This window comes from Apus apus, chromosome 8, assembly GCF_020740795.1.
Source record: "Apus apus isolate bApuApu2 chromosome 8, bApuApu2.pri.cur, whole genome shotgun sequence".
NCBI lineage: Eukaryota > Metazoa > Chordata > Aves > Apodiformes > Apodidae > Apus > Apus apus.
The window spans coordinates 17047779-17067878 of NC_067289.1; the positions used below are offsets into that span (position 1 = coordinate 17047779).

The following is a 20100-nucleotide window of genomic DNA, read 5'->3' on the forward strand; positions in this document are numbered from 1 at the left end:
CTTGGGGTGCTTTGCTGCTTCATGTAGGTGGGCAGCACAGGGGAAGATGCTTTAAGGAGCTGGCAGAAGCAGGCCTCAGGCCTTACCACCACCTAGAGAAATACCATACCACCAATTTTTAGACAGAGCCAAAAAAAAGAGAGACGGAAAGAAACAAAGAGACCCAATAATTTATTGGCAGAGCTGAAAGGGGGCATTTGAAAACCACAGGGCTGACTCTCCACTGGGAAGCTCCTCCCAGTTGCAGAGAGATTTATAATACTGGTATCCCTCAGCAAAAGGCTCTGACGTTGAGGCAGAATCCCAGAGATCCTGCATGTCATATATAGAGAGAGGAAAGTGCTGCAAGATGCGGCCCCAAGGGCGCGCTGCTAATTGAAAGGTTGTCCTCCCGCCCCACTGCTAAAAAAAGTTTGTGTATGACAAAATCAGCCTCTATTGTCACCGCAGCTGGAGGGCTTCGTATGGATCCTTCCTCCAAGGCGGAGTGCGAGAGTGGCCCATGAGTCCCTTCAGAGGTCGGAGGGCACTGGTGGAGACCTCTCAGTGCTTTCAACACGGAGAGAGCAGCTTAGTGCCAACTCTTGTTCTCACAATGTGATTTTTGTGTTTCGAAAGCTTGAATTATCCCTGGAAAACAGAGGGTAGAACAAGGTTAAAGATGTGCATTCCTTCAGACCACAGCAACCCTCTATTCCACCCACCTTGGCTTACCAGTGTTGCCACCCCACTATGTCCCTCAAATCAATACTTGTTAAAACTCCTAAGCAGATCTGCTTTCTAACTAGAGACCTTTCCCCTAAGTCCACCTGCTGCTCCAGAACACTCAGAATACAGGGAGATCCTGGTTCATCCCCACTCCTTGTGAAGAAAAAAGTGTCATCTCTTCTGAGCAAAGCATGTAATAGACTCTGGAAACCTCCCTGACAGACTCTGTTGTTTAAACAATTTTCAAGATCTCCTCCTTTGCAAACATGTCCTCAATGATTCTGCTTGGAGCACAAATATACCATCAGTCCAACCTCTGCCTGCCTCTGTCCCTTGTATTCAGGATCCTTTTGTCATGTTGTCAACAAGTTTAGCTCTGCTGTCTCCTACCTTAAAAGAATACCTAATCTGAAAAGGATGTTTCCCTCAAGTTTAAATATAAGAATTTTTTCAGCAGCTTTTTTACTCACAGCCACGAGTCATTGGGGCTACTGACAAAGGAAGGACTGCTGGTCCACAGCCTTCCCATGTAAAGTCTTGCAGCACATGGCAGCAATGGAAGATGGGGCAGGTTACAGAAGCCTGTGTTAATGCTCACTGCTTGCCTGCAAGCAGCAGCAATAAGCTGCATATTTACACATTCATGGAAAGGTGGTGTCTTTTTTTAAGCTCAAATGGAAACACATTATTTTGAGAGGACAGGTTTGGCAGCTTTTCCTGTAACAGGGACAGGGCAGTAAGATGACCAAACCAAACACCCAGCACACCACATCGGCAGTACTGTGTTGAAGAGTGAACGGAGCAGCTTCACAAGCAAGGTGTTCTGCAGGACTGTAAAATCATGCTTAAACCTTTGAGCTAGCATTGTGTGCTGCTAAGAGCTGCACAGCAGCTGTAACATCACAGCACAGAACATGCTGGAACATGTCCAGAAGGCAGGCTGGAGAGCTGGAGGAGCAAAAGGAAGTAAAAAACACTCTTTAGAGATGTTAAATAAGTTACTCTATGAGATGACAACAAAAAATGTCTGGAGGCAACCTGCAGAAGACTGGGGTTGCACTGCCAGCAAAGCAGGCTGTGCTGCCATTTGGAAACATGATTCAGGATTCATTAACTGGATTCCAGTTAATCTGCAACAATGGTTTGGCTTTCTGTCCCATACTGTACTTTCACCTGTTGCATCTACCTCAGGACGACAGCACATTTCACTTAGCTCTTTCTTGGACAGGCTTCTGTATTTTTTTCTCCTTTATCGGGGTGCCCCAGGCCCTCTACTCATCACTACTCTCCCTGCTCAGCATGGGTAACCCAATACAGTTGAGAGCTAAATCAACTCAGTCACTGTTTTCCTATACACTTGGCACGTTTACAGCCTTCTGAGGCTGGTAATTGATGAAGTGAGCTGGTTTCCTCTTCTGGAAGGTCCCTTGAATGTTATTTAACAACAACACCTCCACTACTAAGTGCCTGTATAACATTTTGGAAACATTGATCCTCACAAAAAGCCAAATCTGTGAGGAAAGACTGCTACTATTTTCACCCATGCCTTCAGAGCAAGCTGTGAGAACACTCTTTGCCCAAAACCATAGAGGAAGATTTTGGGCTCCCCAGTGGCCCCTCGGAGCTCGACTGTGTTGGAGCAGCTACATGCCATCATGGGGTGGGAACTAGGCAATGTACTGCTTCCTTCCAGAGGGTTCCTCTGCTCTGGCACTTGGCAATGCAGTAATCCCACTTGGCTACAACCAAATGCAACCCTCACCACCAGGTCTCTTGCTAGCCCTTTTTAAGGAGAGGGCCTGCCATCCGGAGAGTGGGCACTGGAGGGGAAAAACAATCTGAGCTGCGAGGCTCCTAACAGCCCTGAGCTCACCTGGGCTATTTTCTCTGCACACGGTCGGATGTCACTACCAGAAGTAGCAGGTGGTTTCATCTCATTAGACACAGCATTATTATTTCTAAATACAGTAGCTACTGTGTGTCCTTCCTGAAAAAGCTTTTATTGACAGACTAATTTATTCTGCTCCAGCCCACTGTCAAGAGCAAAGGCAAGTATGCCAAGATCCTGGTGCCTCTCTCATTGCCCATCACATGGATGTGCTTAGCATTCATTTACCACTCCATATCTGCTTGCAGTCAATCCTAGGCAACAGACCCAAGCTGAAGACATACCTCTCAGCCTCCTGGGACCAGGTCGAGGACACAAGTGCCTTGCACAGAGAAAGGACACATCAGCAAAAGAGCACACAGCATCACAACAGAAGATACTCAGTTAAGGGATACCAGAGTGAATGTTGGTGTCTTTGCTAAAAAAAGTAATTAAAAAATAATTTTGACCTTTGGGAAAGAGCTGCTGGCAGAATGGGCCCACCACCAGGCCCAAGAGGCAAAAGAACATGCCAGCCCACGGGAAGAGGGTTGGAAGCTGAGAGGTATGCCATGAAGTCACGTAGGAAGAAAGATGAGGCCCTACCCTGGGTGTGACAGAGGGAGGGAGAGCGTTCGATCAGCGGCCACTGCTGTTCACCAGGCCATGAAACTCCTCCCAGGCCCTGGCAAGCCAGAGGGAAAAAAAAATAAAAATGAAACAAAACCCAAAAAAACCAGCACTTCAGATCAAAGCCTTCTTAACTTTTAACGAGAGCAGAAACATTCAATGGCATTTGAAAGGCACTTGTCTTCAGAGAGCAAGGCAATATTCTCTGATAGCCCTAGTGGATAGAAGCATCCTTAAAACCCAGCCAAACATCTGACAGCGCGAGGCAGCTTTAACGTTCTGCACAGACACGAAGTGTTCCCACTGGCTGCTGCTGATACAGCCACATTAATACCCAGAGACAGGTATGACCTTCCCAGTCACAAATGGAATATCCATTTCCTATTGCTAATAAAATAGACAATATTACGTCTTTCTGGAGGATTATCACGTTCCTTGGCTGGTTAAACTCAGCCAGTTACTGGCCTCATGCTTCACCACAAACCTGCATATGCAGTAATCCCCCAGAAGGGGCTTCTTTTAATGCCACACAGCTTAGTTATTACAAAAATCTTCGATCAGGCAGCAGAATCCAATTGTTGTTAGAAAGTCTAATTTCCTATTGCAAACCTGCATTGTTTATGACGACCCAGTAAAAACATTACAGCTATTTGAAATGAAAATGTTTTCAGATAAGTTGGAGGGACAGGCCTAATGCTGCATTCCCTGGTGGAGAATGTTACTGATGGATGAAGCTAGCAGACTGAAAAATTGCTGTCTGTTTTACAAAAGCAGCATACTGAATGGCCTTCCAGGGAAAAGATGCCGAGGTTAATGTGAGCATGATTATTATCTTCTGGGATCAGAGATATCAAAGACCCTCATAGTTCTCCATGCCCAGCAAAACAGTGATGGTGCCTACAGCACATGCCAAGCCATTTACTGAATGCAGCGAGTCCCATGGAGCTGGAGGGACCTTAAAGGGAATGCAGGTCAGTCATAAACCCATACCATGCTGCAGGTTTTATTGCTGGTACTGAGCAGCTACCTCTTATCTTGTTTTCTACATTGCCTCATCAGGCCACTGCAACACGACAGGAGTCCTGAAATGGAAATCCTGTATTAGCCAGCATCAGTGCCAAAAGCAGACCACCAGCGTGGTTCTTACCTGAGCCTCAACAGAGTCAAGCTCCCAAGTTGAGAAAGCAGCTCAGGTGTCATATGCTCTTTCCCAGCCAAGTCATAACGCTAATAAACACAGAGTACACTGGCAGAGTGCCTGCCACATCCACCCTCACAGACTGTACACCACATACAGGCAAGTCTAGTTGGGACCCCAACAAAGAGGGCACAAGCAAGAAGCCTGTCACTGTGGTACACAGCTCGGAATTTTTGACACTGCCTTCCCAGACCACAGGACAGCAAATCCCTTTTATGAAAGAGCTCAAGGTGAAACTTGTAAAGATCACTGCCTTCAGCACCATCACTACAAGAGCAGTGAGTGGCAAAACACTACAGTACTTCCCACTCCACTCTGACAAAACTTCCAAGCAGCAACTGAATCTCCATAGCCCTCCAAGTCCCAGGCTCCTAGGATCTATCAAGGTACCAGACACTGAGTACAACTGTCTCCCTCCAGAAGAAAGGTTGGGGGAAAAGAAGCCCTCTTAGCTGCTGCATACAGGTTGGAAAGCTATGCACATAGTTCCAGCCCTGCTGAAGTCTCTACCTTCATATTTTCCATCCAGCCTCCCATGCCTTGTATTTCTACCACATTTCCATCACCCAAAATGACATCTTCTCTCTTTCTTCTCCCACAGTTGTCCCCAAACTTGTAACTTCTGTTCTCTGCAGAAGGGACACAAGGGCAGTATTTGTCAACATAATCGATAATTTATTACCCCTTTCAAATAAAGGAGTTCCCTGTTCCAACATCCCAATCACATCATGCACACAGTCCATCAGCTGCCAAGTCCTTCTCAGAGACAGAGAGAAAAAGCTCTTCCAGCCAAGAATTTTTAAGCCAAGACCCTCATACATATTATAGTACTAATTACTCCCAACTATCTGCTGACTTGACTGAAAAAATCCACCAGGATGTGTCTGCCCTAATGTACCTAAACTATGCTAGCAGAGCAGACTGCTCTCCATTTCGTACCGAACAAGGCTGCCAGTTAATTTTGTCTGGCAGAATCTTTACGACCTGTGACGTGCCAAAGGCACATTGCCAGGAAGTCTAAGAGGTTATTTTTATGTATAGACATTTTTAGTACCTTATTGCTATACTGTCTGCGCGGCGATCAGATACTCAGTGAATTGATCCCCAACACTTAGCTTATCCCCATTGAACAGATGGGAAATGGAAACATTAGCAGGCTAAATAAAGCCAACCAGAGCTATTCTTCCACACTCGTTCCTGACCCACAACTGCTGAAACTTCCTACCCTCTCCCCCACTGCCCAGGGTGCTCCCTTTATCCCCATCAACTAAAGTGGGGGGAAAAATGCAAAAAGGAGCCATTATCAGAGACTGCAGCAAAAAGAGGAAGAGAAGCCACTTCAAGGGACTTTCCAAGTCACCACTGTGCAAGCAGCACCAGCTGTTTTCTCCAACTATCCTCAGTCTTTAAGTCCAAGCAGTTCCCCTTCAGTATTTCCATGCCTCCTTACCAGAGCTCACAGTGCACGCTGCCCCCAGAACTGTCACTATGGTCTGACCCTTCCACCAGCCTGCATGTAACCTCCCAGCACACCGACCACTCACTGCACTCTGCAGGTACGGTGTCCAGAACGGCACAGCCTCTTCCTGGGTGCTCCCCATGCTCTGTGAAATTTGTTCAAAGCCAGTCAAAAACTCTGTGACAGGCCTGGAAACCAATAACTTAAAAAAAAATGTAAGATACTCTTCTAGCCTGAAATAATTATTTCACATATCTGGCCGTATCTGTAGCAAAGGCAATCATGGCAGCCATTGTGACTTTGAAATGAACATATCTGAACTGACCTCCTTGAAAAAAATTATGAAAAAAATAGGTTATAGTCACTTATTTGTTAAGAGAGAGGCCACCAAGATAAGGAAGCCTTTTACAAAGTCATGGACACTTCTGAAGAAAGCACACTAAGGTGACAGAGTATGGATCAACAAACCCATCACTTCAAAGCCCAGGTGTACGGAAGTGCTCCTAGACTTGCAGCACCTGAAATTATTATTGGAATCGAAGAATGGAGTGATAAATGAATTAAGCCAGCATTGCAAAGACTTAGAAGGACAGCTATCAGATCTGGAACCTTACCATTCTCCTCTAGCTTTTATTCCTGCTCTCAGACTTGAAGGAATCGGAGTGAAACAACGCAGCTCTCTAGAGCTGGTGAGACCCAAGGCAACCTCCCTTCCCCTAACAAGCATCAGACAATGTGCATGGGTCCCACTTGCAAACCAATTAACTTTAGACAAGGTTGACCCTGCTCACACCACTAAAGATACTGTCAAAGGCAAAGATGACACAACTAGGACAGTAGCACTGAGGATTCTTCCGAGGTCTTGGAAAATAGCAAGCAAATGGAAAACAGTGCTACAAAACCATAACAAGAGTTACAAAACTCTGATGTAAGAACGTAAGACTTCTCAAAAGCACCTCACCACCAGCTTACTGTCTCTCAAACACTGAACTCACCAAACACCTGCCACTTCCATGGTGATTTCTCTTCCTCATTCCTCACTTGATTTTGTTATTCCTCACTTTTTTTGTCCCAAGACCCTTGCCCCTGCACTCTTCTTACAGTGCATACTCTTATTCCCTCCATAGGGTACCTGCTTGTTTCCTAGCTAAAACAGTCTGAGGACATTTCCTCCAACTGCCTGTAGTGAAATGAACCCAGTGCCAGCCCTATTACGATCAACTATTCTTCTCATTTACTCGAGCTGTCCCATTAGTTATCAGTGGTGACTTTGAAGGGAAAGAAGAGTTTTATACCCCGCTCAGCTCTCACTGCAGCAGGCATTTACAAATAACCGAGGCTTTCTTTTCAGAAAAGGTAGCCTTGCTTTAAAGCTGACAGGACAATCCATAAAGTCACACAGAAACCCAAGTATTTCCAAACCAGCCAGCTCAACAGCATCCTGTGCTATATGGCCACAGGTCTGGTCTCTTCTGGCACATGAAGTGATATTGTTGAATCCAGGGATTCCTGGATGGTACTGCAGGTGGGAGCTCTCAACGCAGGAGATGGTCACTGACCACACAATCACCAGTGCAGAAAAGCAACGCTGATAACCCCAGGGACGGCAACGGTGTATGCAAGACAGCCGAGCAATTCATGCTGCAATGCTCAAAAATCAAACTTTACAATGATCCTTTTCCATCCACCCCTCTCCCAGCTGCAGTTCATTCACTAAAGATACTACAGATACCTGAATACTTTCAGTCATTTTATTGAGACACAAACAGACTGTGGTCAGCAACATTACACTTTCAAAGCAAGCACAGTGCACCTCCTAAGGCAGAAAGAGGCTGTTCTTAATTTTTTATTTCTTAATTCCAAATCAAAAGGAGTGCCACTGTCCATAACCCACTGTCACTACTGGACCATGTCACCTACAAGGTCAACAATGCTGATGAGCAGAACCTATTAAGTTGTTCACTACATCCAAGTGCATATCTCTGGGTCCACCTCCAAGGGAACAAAGAGAAGTGGTTTCTCTCCAGCTACTGAAGCAAGGTAGCCCATAAAATGTCACATATGTTCTTTCAGGTGCGCAGCACTGTAACATCTAAGGTACTATAAATCCCCTGGAATTAAGCTAAATCCAAGAGATTGCTCTAGCTCTTCTAGCAAGATTGGAAATTAATACAGGCTAGGCTGACCCTTCCACTCGCTGGGATTTAGGCAGCTTGTCAATATCACAAGCAAGAGAAAGGACAAACACAGGAAAATTGCAATGAAAGATCTGCTTATCTAGCTAAATGCACAAGCCCCACCACTGAGAGCAGGAAGGACAGAATGCAGAATAGCTCCTTGGAATAGCTGTGAAGCAACAGATACTTTTCAAACACAGCTTGGCAGCACCACTGCTTTCTGAAACAAAGGGGGCTGCAGCCTCACTGACAACTCATGAAAAATGGTGTCTAAAAATGTGTTAATACGAAATGCATCATCACAAAAGGAATCTATAAAACCTGAAACACAGGGCTCAGGTTTCACAGTGAGGGGCAGGCTAGCAATTTCTACAGAAGCGGTCATTTACAGCATGTCAAAAACTAATCCAGGTCAATTCACTACCTAGAAGTCAAGGTTTTGAGAAACGCCTGTTCTTTTCTTGCTAAGCATGCTCCCTTCCCCAAAGCACAATCAATGCCAATCAAACCCTGCACATGAGCAGAGCTCTAGTGGAGAGATGCAGCCCATACAAATGAAAAACACCACAAGTCCCCCTAGAAAGGCAGCCCTGACAAAGCCTACAGCACGGCTCTTCCATTAGAGCCTTTCATAAAACACAGCCAGAGTGTGAATATAGAGTGCTGCCTAGAAAGCCCTTCGAGTCATAAATCACATGGTACATGTGCCGCATAAGTGGAGTTTATTCATGACGGACAGTATTTCAACAGGGCTTGATAGATGGGTGAGGAAAAGGAGCCAGACTTCATGCAGGATAGAACCAGTTACACAAGAGATTCTTCATTAGTGAGAGAACCTTAATGATATGAAGCACAGCCAAGCAGAGTCAGACTGAAAGCTGGGGCTGTCCTGCTCTTCTCTGTCAATAAAGCAGGCGCTGTCACTTCTCTGCAGCTGCTGCTGCCTGCTGGTACCAGGTGAGGAAGGCACGAGAAGCTGATCCACACACTGCTACACAGAAACTCCACAGACCAGCAGTTCTGCTCTGAATTTACATCAGTGCCATCAGAGATGTTAGATGGCAGTGCCATCAGGCTGCTGCAGCTCGAGCAAGGCAACGGGGAAAAAAAAGAGCTCTCATGACCCCCTATGTGGCAGAAGGTTAATTGCTTAGATCTACCTCACTACGACACCATCAAACCAAATGCTGCCTATCCCTCCTACCCACAGAAGAGCAAGTGGGAGACAAGCCAGTCCACCCCCATTAAAGAATTGCTCCCAACTGTAATTTGAGCTACTAAGCTTGATTCCTCAAACACCTGTTATTCATGGACAAGCTCATTTTGTACCGTACGTCAGCAGTACAAAATGAAACTTCAATGCTATGCAGGAAGAGGGGGCAACAAGTGTGGCATGTTACACACTGGTAGGGAAGGAAGACCATGATACCACCATCACTCAAGGAATGACACCTGCCAGAGCAAGAAGAGTTACAAACATCACTACAGCAGCATTCTCTGTACTAGGAAGTGCTGGTGGCAATAGCTCATAAGGGAAAAGCCACAGCACTTCCATTCTAAACTTGCTACACAAAGCACCACAACTTAGGAGAGCTGCCTCAAGAAAGCCTTCCCTACAGAGACTGAGAGAAGTCAAACACTTCACTCCTCCCACCAGAAAGCCACATCACCACAGTCTGCAGTCTGCTACTGCTGAAAAGGAGTAAAATATTCTTTTATCATGCCATCAGAGCACTTCGCTATCTCGTAACAGGTACAGACAGTCGATAGTGCCCTCTCCTGGCAACAAGTGCATGAGAAATCATGAATAGGAGATTTCAAAAACAGAAGTGGGAACTTTCAGAAACCAAAGCTGCCTGGAAAGGATTCAGTTTAATTATAATAATTTCTCCTTCCCTTCTCTTTCCCACACACACAGGAGAGAGCGCCACAGGGAACACTAGATGTCTATAAGTAGTTAAATCAAGTCCTGTATTATTGCTAGTGACCCACACTCAAAATTGGCCACAACTGGAAGCCAGCTGTCTGCTAAAAACAGGATTGATCTCACCAAACTTTCTGACAGCACACTGATGACAGCATGATTATCTGGAAAAGACAAGCTAGAATAATGAAAGGAAGTAATGAAAAGTACTTGCCCTCTGATTATAGGCTAGATTAGCAAGCTCACTGCTCTACCAATGCCTTATTAATTTGCTTTGCTTCTTTTTCCAGGTATACCTTTTTAAGTGTGAATTTAACCAATATGACCTAATCAGTGTATTGGTTTACAACAAGCTTAAGAAAAAAAAATATTACATTATTCACCTCTGTCTAATACATTCCTATACATGCAATTTTTTTGTCACTTTGTGGGAAATAAAAGTCACCCTAAATGGCATGGTATGGTAAACAATAATAGGTTTATTTAAAAATACAGCTGTCCTCTCTCTGTACCATGATCTTTTAGTCTTGTTAAAGAGCCTCTGTCACTAGGGCCTGGAAGACCTAATATACGACGTTTATTATGATTAGAAATCATTTGTACAGCACTGTAAATTCACACAGCACTTTCCCAAGACCATTTATAAGCCTAATGGCACTATAAATCCCCGTTAGCTTCCGCACTTTATTCCCCAGAATCTCTATTTATTCAAATGATCTTGTCGTCGTCCCCCCACTGCAATTTTGTCTTTGAATACATCATGCCACAGTCCCACACTGGGCTGCCCATCTCCAAAGCGAGAGGCAGGGTGGATTTCTAACAAAGCCCTGGACTACGCACTTCAAAAAAAGAAGGCTTTGCTATTAGAACCCAATGGCCCTGACAACAGCACAACAATGACACAGATATTTGGCTTTCAAAGCGCACTGGCAGCAACTGCTGCTGTTTGCATTAGTGTTTGCAGCACGCAGCGCACAGCCCTAATGCAGACAAGCACCCCTCTTGGTTCTTGCAATCTGTATTAAATTGCTCAAGCACGCATGCAACCAGCAGCAGGCCCTCCCCGGCAACCAGACGTACTTGATGCTGTCGGTGTGTGTTTTATATTCCATGATGGTGTTGGGAGGTAGGTTGAGCACTCTTCGTAACGTATCGCGGATCCGTGCTGTCGTGGCCTGGTCGCTGGCTGTCTTGTTCCATATCGAGATAATATCCTCCTACAGAACACCAAGGAAGGGGTAAGCAGATGGCACTTTTTGCAGCCCTGCCAAACAGAATCACATGCCAGTTCTCAGAAGCACTTACCTGGAATCGGACAGAGACGACTGCCCCACAGATTTCCTCCCCCACCATAAACTGCTCTCCCAACATTGCCAGAATGAGATTCTCCCAGCATCGTGATGCTAAGCCCTTTCGCAGACGGATAATCCATTTACCACCATTTTTGTTGGCATCATCCTAGGAAGAGGGGCAAGAAATCAATTTGTTTTCTTCTAGCTATTTTTCTGTTTCCCACAAGAGAGCAGAGCCACAGACAAGAGCAGATATTGATTGGGTGGGGCAAGGGACAAAATGGAGGTATTTTCAAGGAAAAGCATTTCACTTTTCCCACACACAAGCAGAGACAGAGGTACACCACTTGTTCTGAATACAAAGCATTTGAAACAAAGACTCCCAGCATTCCAGACGAAGCTCTATGCAAGGAATATTTGAGCTCTAGTGTTTTGATTCCACTAGCAAAAACTAATACCAGCCTACGAATCTGTGCACAGAAGCAGAGGCAAGGAACTTAAAACTATTTCTAAAGCCTAAACTAGTTCCCCCTTTGTCTGATCAATCCCCTGTATATGTTCTTCTGCTTGTAGAACAGGAAAAATCCCTCATCACAGAATGTGGAAGACAGGGAAAGAATTCACAAAGTGATATTTAAAAGTAAGTGAAAAGTTGAAGAACACTTTTGTTCCACACTTCCAGGAATGGGCTCACAAGTTGTGTTAATACCAAAAGGACCAGTCCCTTCTCTAGGAACCACTGACATGACCACACATCCACCATACAGCTGGATATTTGTTCCAGACTGCAGGGAGCCAAGGAAATAACAAAAAAATGACAGGAGAGAGTAAAGAAAAAACTTAGGCTAAGCACCCAACCTGTCACCTCAGTATTGTGATTCTATATGTTGCACTTGAAACAAGAGCCGAAAGCTGCTACAGACTCCCCAGCTTCACAGAATGCACACCTGCATCAAACAGCAGCTCCTCCTCTGTGCAGAACGCTGTGGCATTCTCTTGTACAACACTGTAGCTGGGAAATCTTATAAGGTGAGAGGGGAACAAATTCCATCCAAAGCCCAAGAGAGAGAGGTAGGGACAAGTCAAGGAGGTGGCAGTTAGGAAGGGAAAGGGAAGACAGGTCTAGGACAGAAACAGAGAACAGAGGGTAAACTCAGAGGGGACTGACCAACACAGGACATCCCTGGCCAAATAACCAGCAATCCCCTATGCCAAGCTGGGACACACCTTAAGTCACTAGGCAAGGCAGCCCAACGCTTTGTAATGAACGGTTAATTTTATTTTAGCCTTAAAGCTTATTTAGGGCTCAGATAAAGCTGAACATTTGTGCTCTCAGAGGCAGCAATTGCTAGCAAAGCAATCCTCAGCAAACACAGAAGTGCCAGCATAATAGTAGCATTCACCAGACTCCCAGTTTTCAGGTACGTGCTAAAGCTTGAACTGAAAGGGGAAGGCACCAGCTCCAGGCAGACATCAAAGCATGACAGCAGCCACATGCAAAGTGAAGAATCCAAATCAACACCAGTTCTAGGAATGTGGCATACTCCCATGAGATGCAAACTTTCTGATGAAGTGTCTTTGTATTCCAAGTTGGGAACATCACACTCTAAGAATTACGCTGTCTAGGCTTCAGCCTTTAAGCAGGAACTTGGGTTTTACTCCTCAAGCTTTCCACAGCGACTAATGGGGGTCAGAAGACAAATTGGTATTGCTCAAAATATTTTTAAGCAGGTTCATGGCCAGAAAGAGAACAGTGACTGGGAGGCAGATGTTGTATTGTGTGTTTTATGGTTATTGTTAGTTTTCTTTCAGGTTAAACAAGCTTTGGTTCAGTCAAGCATTTGATTTCCCTTTACCAGAATAATAATTATCTGCAGGCTAGTAAATCAACAGGGCACATTACACTTAGTGCTTCTGACTTTACCCAGAACAGGCACAGATGGATCCAGAAAAAGATCAGAGCTACAAATATACAAATATATGCCTACAAAAATGACAGTAAGTAAGGATTACTTGGAAGAGAAAGGAGCACAAACAAAGCCCTACAAAGTAAGCAGCAAAGGGGAGGCCAGAAGCCAGATCCCAGATGCCAGGTCCTCTTCTATAAATACAAGAAGCAAATGGAGCCAGAAGTTAAAAAAGAAAAAAAAAAAGAAAAAAAAAAAAAAGAAAGGAATCTATCCAGTCCTATCTTAAAATGGCTACAGGAAAACGCTTTCTAGAAACGCTGGTATCATTAACTTGCGGACTCTCTGGTTCACACATTACCAGAGCAGCTAGCTCACTAGGAGTCCAAAGAGGGTTAAACGTTTTATATAAATTGTATTTGCAGTAACTGGCTATAAAACACCTTGCTTAAAATAATTGCCAGCTAGGGTCACATATAAATTTCTCAGGACCAAGCAGCATAATTAGGTACTTCAGAGCAACACATAAAATTCTCATATTGTGAATGGTATTGGTCATTGCTGGAAGCAAGCCAGGAACTGGAAGAATGATTTGCTGGGCAAAGATTTTTTTTTTTTTTTAATTTTTAACAGATTTGGATAGGAATGAGCAGAAGCAAACTAAGTGCCCTGGAATTAAAAAAAAAAAAAAAAAGGAAACAAAGGGCTAACTCTTCTTTCCATTTCCAGCTTCACATACAGCTGTTGTCTTTTAAACACATGCTCCTCTTCCTTCCTTTTCTGAAAAATGAGTGTTGGTTTCTTATAAGATTTTTTTTTAATTCCACTTACAGAGGAAAGCCTCACACTGCTGTCACTGGATAAAGCTATAATAAGGGGCAAGTGCCTATATTAGGAGACAGAAACCTTAGCTGGGGTCTCCCCTTTGTTGGGCTCCAGGCAACATTGCACAGAGATCCTCTGGACCCACAGGCAAAGACAGTTCTGCCACCTTTGGGGGAGTGCAGGTAGCAACTCTGTGGCTCTTCCCTCTCCTGTGCCAGCAGCTCAGAGGACTGCTAGGTTACATGGGACAGAGTTCTGAGGACAAGTTTATAGGTAACCCAGAAGAAAGGACTGCACCCAAGAGAAGCCTGGAGTGCCATTTAATGACAAGAGTCCCTTCACTGTAGAAGGTTCCCTCCAGAGTACTCCGGGAAAATACCAAGGCAGAAAGCAGAACTCCAACTCACCTCCCACATGGGTTTGATCCCTTCTTTGAAAAGATGGAAGTCACTATGGCCTGTCAGGTCCCCAGGACGTACCATGTGACTGTAAAACCTCCAGAACTGCTCCACCTGCAACGCCAGGAACCACACAATGAAGCTGTTCAAACTGTTCACAGCCAAGATTCCCATAGAAACAGGCTTAACTTCCTATACCAGGTGCCCAGAGCCACCTTCCTTCTCTTCTGTTCTACTTTCTTGTCACAAGGGTGTCATTTAGCTGTCCTAGTTTTGCTGGGATAGAATTATAGAATCAATTTTCTGTTCAGGGAAGCTACAATTTCTGAGAAGACTGCAGCACCCAATTTTGTGAGAACAAAGGTGATAAGACACTTCATTTAGTTTGTGGCCAGCCACGGTATGTGGGTTTTCATGGTGATCAAGATCTTCAGCAGTTCTGAGCTAGCCAGGTAATGGGTGAGGAGGAGCAAAACCCAGGGCAGCTGACCCGAGCTGGACAACAGAAGTATTCCATACCATAAACATCACTCCTGCTATAAATTGGGAAGTTTGCTGGGGATGGGGCTCTTCCTCAATGGCTGCCATCCCTGGAGGGTCTCCTTGGTCGTTCTGCCCCCCAGGCTCTCCCCTGTGCTGTGAATGTTGGGCTCTCCCTGGAGCTGTGGTGCTCACAGTGTTGGACACGTGGCACCCACTGCTGGGAGCACACAGCTCTCCAGCACTGCGTGGGCTGAGTATAACTTTCTGTTTCATACAGCACTAGGATTAAGAGTAGTTCTCTGTTATTGTTTCATTAAATCTGTTTTCACTTCAACCCACGGGTCTTCTTTCTTTTCCCAGTTCCCCTTCTCGGGTGGGGGTTTGTCATAAGGTGATAGAACAACTGCCTTAAAATAGACACTAGGATACCCAGAGGCAGCTGTAGGATCAGCACTTGGGTGCCTGTTTCTGCCTGGCTCTGTTACCAGATGACCACCTGAAATTTTCCACAGGTGTTTCTAAAGTCACTTAGGTTTATCTGAAGAAGCCTGTGCTAAGATAACTGCTGCTCTGGAGAACAGTTCCAAACATACCTTGTAAATCCTACTGCCTAAACTTTCAGTCAGTGGACATGTGTCAAGTGCATTGGCCTCAGCCAAGCCTCTCTACACTGTAGACATTAATTCTGCATTAAGCACTGCTCTGCAACCATCGAGACCGCAGGAACCTCCAAATGAGACTTGTTTAATATTTAATTTTACAGTATCAAATTTTAAGACAAAAGACACATTCTGGTGCTGGTTTAAGATCTTAAGGCACCATTCAAAGCTTTTATTTAAGTGCCTATTATTTCCTTTTACAATCTGCCATGGTACACTCGGGCCATTTTACTTGGACCAGGTTCCATTCTGGCATCCCTGTGTCTATTTCAGACAAACTGGCCAGAAGGCAAGGGAATTATCTTTTCTAATTCTTAAAAATAACTTATTTATCCTTTGGAATTCTCTGGATAAGGAAGATTTTGAGAGGTTGGATCTTTAAAACAAAACAAGACACTGGAAGAGGTTATACTCATTACTACATTGTAAGAGGACTCTACACAGCAAGACAATAGCTATTAAGCAGATCTACAGTGAAGCTGGAGGGGTCAGACACCATCCCAAGTACTTTATCAGAGACCTCAATGACTTGGGTCAACACTTGGAATTCTACTCCAACCTCTGACCTCTGCCATCCAAGCAGGAATTTGCTTTTATAGCCAACAAAATTATGAGCCAAGACTGAGGTGGGGTCAGAAGCAATCTACTTTTGTCAGGTACATTCAAATGCAGTGAGGAAATTACATTACACGTCAAGTGAAAATGCCCTCTAGTGGTCAGCATTTAAAAGCTTTCAGAGCTTTCTACTGGAAAGCAAAGAATAAATTTGAACCCAGATTTAGGCTCAAACAATTCCTTATGGAGCTTGTTCTTCCTCCTCCTCAAACAGAATTTGGAACCAAACATTTATCAAATCTGCTGGCCAGCTTCCTTCAACCCTAACTTAACTGTGTAACTTCCAACCCACAAAAGCAACCACAAAGTCTTTGCAGAAAAGGACAACAGAATGTGTGAAGCTTTTCCTCTAAGGAGTTAAAATCCATGTTAAGTCTACACTGATTTAACAGAGAGAATAAAAAGTTATTGCCAGATCATCATGCACAGCCACATTTTTTATTCACTGAACTAAAAGTACTTGCTCACACAGGGGAATGGGAGCAATAACTGCCCATGATTCAATCAGGCTTAGACAATACAATCCAGCTGTCTGGCCAGGCATATTTTTGCAACCTCCAGAAGGGATAAAGGGATATTTTTACCAATTCTCATATTACAGAGATAAGAGATTTACTGCTGGGCAGAACTCACATTTGCAAGGGACCCTGGAAAATATGGACAAAATACTAGATAATAATAAAAAAAAGAATAATAAAGAAAAAAGCAGGCAACAGTCTTCTCAGCCTTAAGAATGGCATTCTTTGTGGTGCCTGTACAAGAGAGACACATTTTGCTATGTATCTTGGGATCTTAATGACAGTTTTACGCTGCCAGTATCATGCAACAGCTCAACACTACAGGATACACTCCGTTTCTTCCAGGAGTAAGAAAGAGGGGAAGGGAAAAGGGAGAGAGCAGTTTGCCTTTCAATGAACTTCACTACAACACCAAAACGTACCTCAGTCATCACTTCCAGACAGGCAACAGGCCACCAGGTGCTTGTACATACAGCACACCAGATGCTTGTTCCAAACACAGTCTTTGTGGTGGAAATAAAGGCAAGGGGAAAGTGTGTGGGAGGGGAACTGTACAGTCTTTGCTTCACAGCTACACTGCACTCAGAAAAACTGTTCTTTTCCTTCTCTTGCTTACCTGTCAAGTTCTGCTCCAGCTATCGTATTTCAGCTACACGGGAGTTATTTTCCTTTTCTATTATTATTCCAGCTACCACCATTACTGCAGGCACAGATGTCTAGCACAGGGCAGAGGAGAACTGCTTAAGACATCTCACCTGCTGTAGGTAATTCAAGAACCTGTGCATAAGCCATGGCAAATCCCTCACTCCCCTCTGCTCCTGACAACACGAGCACAGCCTGCATGTGCATCCACCCACCACACAGGGTGTAAGCCAGCCAGGATGACCACACCATGTGCCCAAGTGACAAAGGACAACAGGGATATACTCACGGAGGCAAAGGTGCCAATCTGTTTGATGTTCTGTTCGTAGCTCTGTGAGCTGGTAGGCCTCCCGGGAGTTCGTCTGGAGTACCAGAAGGTGTAATTATACTGCAAGGGGTGCTCAGCTGGCCCTGGGACAACAGCCTGCAGAACAGAAAAGCTCTTTTACCCCTTATAATCTCCTCTAAAGAGGGTCACTCCTCTAAAAGTCACACAGACAGCATCAGAAGTCCAGGTGTTCCTGTCCTCTCAGACTATAAAGCAAACAACCGATCCTCATTTTTACAGAAAAAATGCTATCTCTGTTAATTGTCTGAAATGGAACATTACACAAACAGCACTGGACCATTTCAAAGAATGTTAGAAACTTGCAGTGTAGAGATAGCTACAGAAGTAATAACTTAAGCTCAGGAGATTGTCACACAAAAAGCAACCTTCATAAATCTCAAAAGCAGCATTAGAGAATTCTCCTTTAGCTGTTCCTACCTCAAAGGAAAAAAGACAAACTGGAAAGGACAATGCAAGAGTTTTAACCTTTTCAAATGAAGGGAAAAAAAAAGAACCACTCTCCTCCTTGATTCAAACCATGATTCAAAAGCAATTATAACTCTTTGGTGACACAAATACCCTTAAGCAACCAACACCCTAAACTCTGGGAGAATTAGTCTGTCTCAGAACTCGTTATGTCAGCTTTGGCAGAACCCATCACTAGCAATGAGCAGTGGTAATTTTTCCATTTCTAAAACATCAATTTCTGATTAATCCATCTTCTAACAAACACAAAAGAGGCTAACTAGAACTCACTACCCAAGAGTCAAAACTGACAGAAAAAAATCTCTCAAAAGCCTTCATCTTGTATCACTTGATATTGTCACAGGACTAACTATGGTTTAAACCTCTACTTTCTTCTTGTAGATAGTATTCTTATAAGAATTGCATTACTTTAGACAGAATAGCTTTCCCAAGCATAAGATAAAAATACCCAGGATGGCTTTTTGTGTAGCCTTCGTAACTCAGCTACACTACACCCAGAGACTCCATCTAAAGCTATTTCAACAGTGGCACAAACACAGCCCGGTAAACCAACTACAAGGCACTACTCCCCTGCCAACCAGCCCTTCCCCAACATGCTCTTCCAAACATTTTTTTGCAGAAAATAAAGCTTTATTTCTCATTTCTATTCAGAAGTGTGGCAGAGCACTAGCTGCATTTGTCAAGGGAGCATTCACCCCTCAGATTATATACCATCAGAAACTACATCAAATTATCCAAATTCTAACCTAGCCCCTCTGTCTTCATTAAAACAGCACGTTAAGTGACCACAGCCCACTAAGACACGTTTTCCTTGTCCCTGAACTGAGGACTGACTCTCTATCACATCCTTAGCCATGGAATGCAGGCTCCAGCACCGTACCTTCCTCTTGGTAGTACTCTGGGGTTTCTCACGATCGTTCTTTTCCTTCTCACTGTCTTTCTGTGTGTTATTCTCCTCATTCTGGTCATGGTCTCCACTATCATCATCTTTCAAACTGATAAAAAAAAAAAAAAGAACACAGGAAGTGAGTCTCACGTCTCGCAGCTGAGAAAGTTCATACCAAGCCCCAGCAGCTTCTGCTTCTAAGCTCCTCCACGGTACAAAGGCCACCAGTGTTTGGAAACCTACACTTGACAACCCGCACAGTAAAAACTACTGCTGCTTTGCATGCCCAGTGACCATCGCAGGCATCTTAGGCACACGCTTTCTAAGCTGAAGCAAGCAATTTGCCTTTTCGGAACAGGCTCGAGCAGTTCATACGACAGACAGCTCTGCCACAGGGATGTCCAACTCCCAGCAGGATCCCTGACCGCTCAGGCGGCAAACAGCAAGCCCTGCCACTGCCGCTCTGCCGCCTGCCTCCCGCCCGGCTCCCCTCAGCCTAGCACAGGCAGCCCCTCAGGCACCACGCCGGCGCCCCGCACCTCGCAGCTCTCTCCGCCCGCCCCATTCCCCGCGAAAGGCCGGAAAAGAGCGAGAAAAGGGGCCAAAAGGAGCCCCGCGACTCCCCGGCCGCTGGGCCCCGCGGCGCTGCCCGGCCCCGCCCGCCCCGCCGCGAGCACCGCCCGTTGCCCCGCGCGCCCTGCGGAGCGGGCGGCGGCACCGGGCACGGCCGGGCCGGCACGGGGGAGGCACGGGCTGTGCACGGCCCCGCCACTCACGGCGCCCCGCCCGACCAGAGCCGCGGCGGGCGGCCCCGGCGGGCAGCGAGGCCGCGCAGCCCCCGCGCGCCGCGGGGACCGGGCCGGGCCGCGCCGCCGACTCACGCGTCGAATTTGTTGTTCATCGTCGCTCGCTGCCGCCACCTCCGTCCAGCTCAGCGACTTCCGCCCCGCCGAGTACGCTCCCCAAAGCCTTCCGCCGCTTCCGGCGGCGCGACCAGAGCCGCCCCGCGCTTCCCCCCGGCTCCATAAGCCCGGCGCACGGCGCGGAAGGAGAACGCTCCCGGCCGCCATCTTGAGGGCGGGGTCCCGGCCGCGGAGC

General features: G+C 45.6%; 1 protein-coding gene across 3 annotated transcripts; it reads right to left on the reverse strand.

The window, feature by feature from the left end:
- Window positions 1-150: 150 nt before the first annotated feature.
- On the reverse strand, window positions 151-19992 carry EIF4E2 (eukaryotic translation initiation factor 4E family member 2). Of its 3 annotated transcripts, XM_051626434.1 has the most exons (8): window positions 19884-19992; window positions 18997-19111; window positions 17592-17726; window positions 14395-14499; window positions 11269-11421; window positions 11044-11180; window positions 3182-3260; window positions 612-630 (listed from the first exon to the last, which is right to left on the reverse strand). In XM_051626434.1, the coding sequence occupies exons 1-7, from the start codon at window positions 19901-19903 to the stop codon at window positions 3215-3217; spliced, it is 711 nt and encodes a 236-aa protein (XP_051482394.1). In that variant the 5' UTR covers window positions 19904-19992; the 3' UTR covers window positions 612-630; window positions 3182-3214. The 3 variants fall into 3 exon arrangements, with proteins under 3 accessions (XP_051482397.1, XP_051482394.1, XP_051482398.1); XM_051626437.1 differs by lacking the exon at window positions 3182-3260 and having other exon boundaries at window positions 151-630; XM_051626438.1 differs by lacking the exon at window positions 14395-14499.
- Window positions 19993-20100: the final 108 nt, after the last annotated feature.

Excerpts from the sequence above, each read along its gene's own strand:
- EIF4E2 (XM_051626434.1), bottom strand. The coding sequence starts at position 19,903 with ATGAACAACAAATTCGACGC. Across the intron at positions 14,500-17,591 it reads AGATTGGCACCTTTGCCTCC|GTGGAGCAGTTCTGGAGGTT; the intron begins GTGAGTATATCC and ends CTGGCGTTGCAG. Across the intron at positions 11,181-11,268 it reads TCGTCTCTGTCCGATTCCAG|GAGGATATTATCTCGATATG; the intron begins GTAAGTGCTTCT and ends GGTGTTCTGTAG.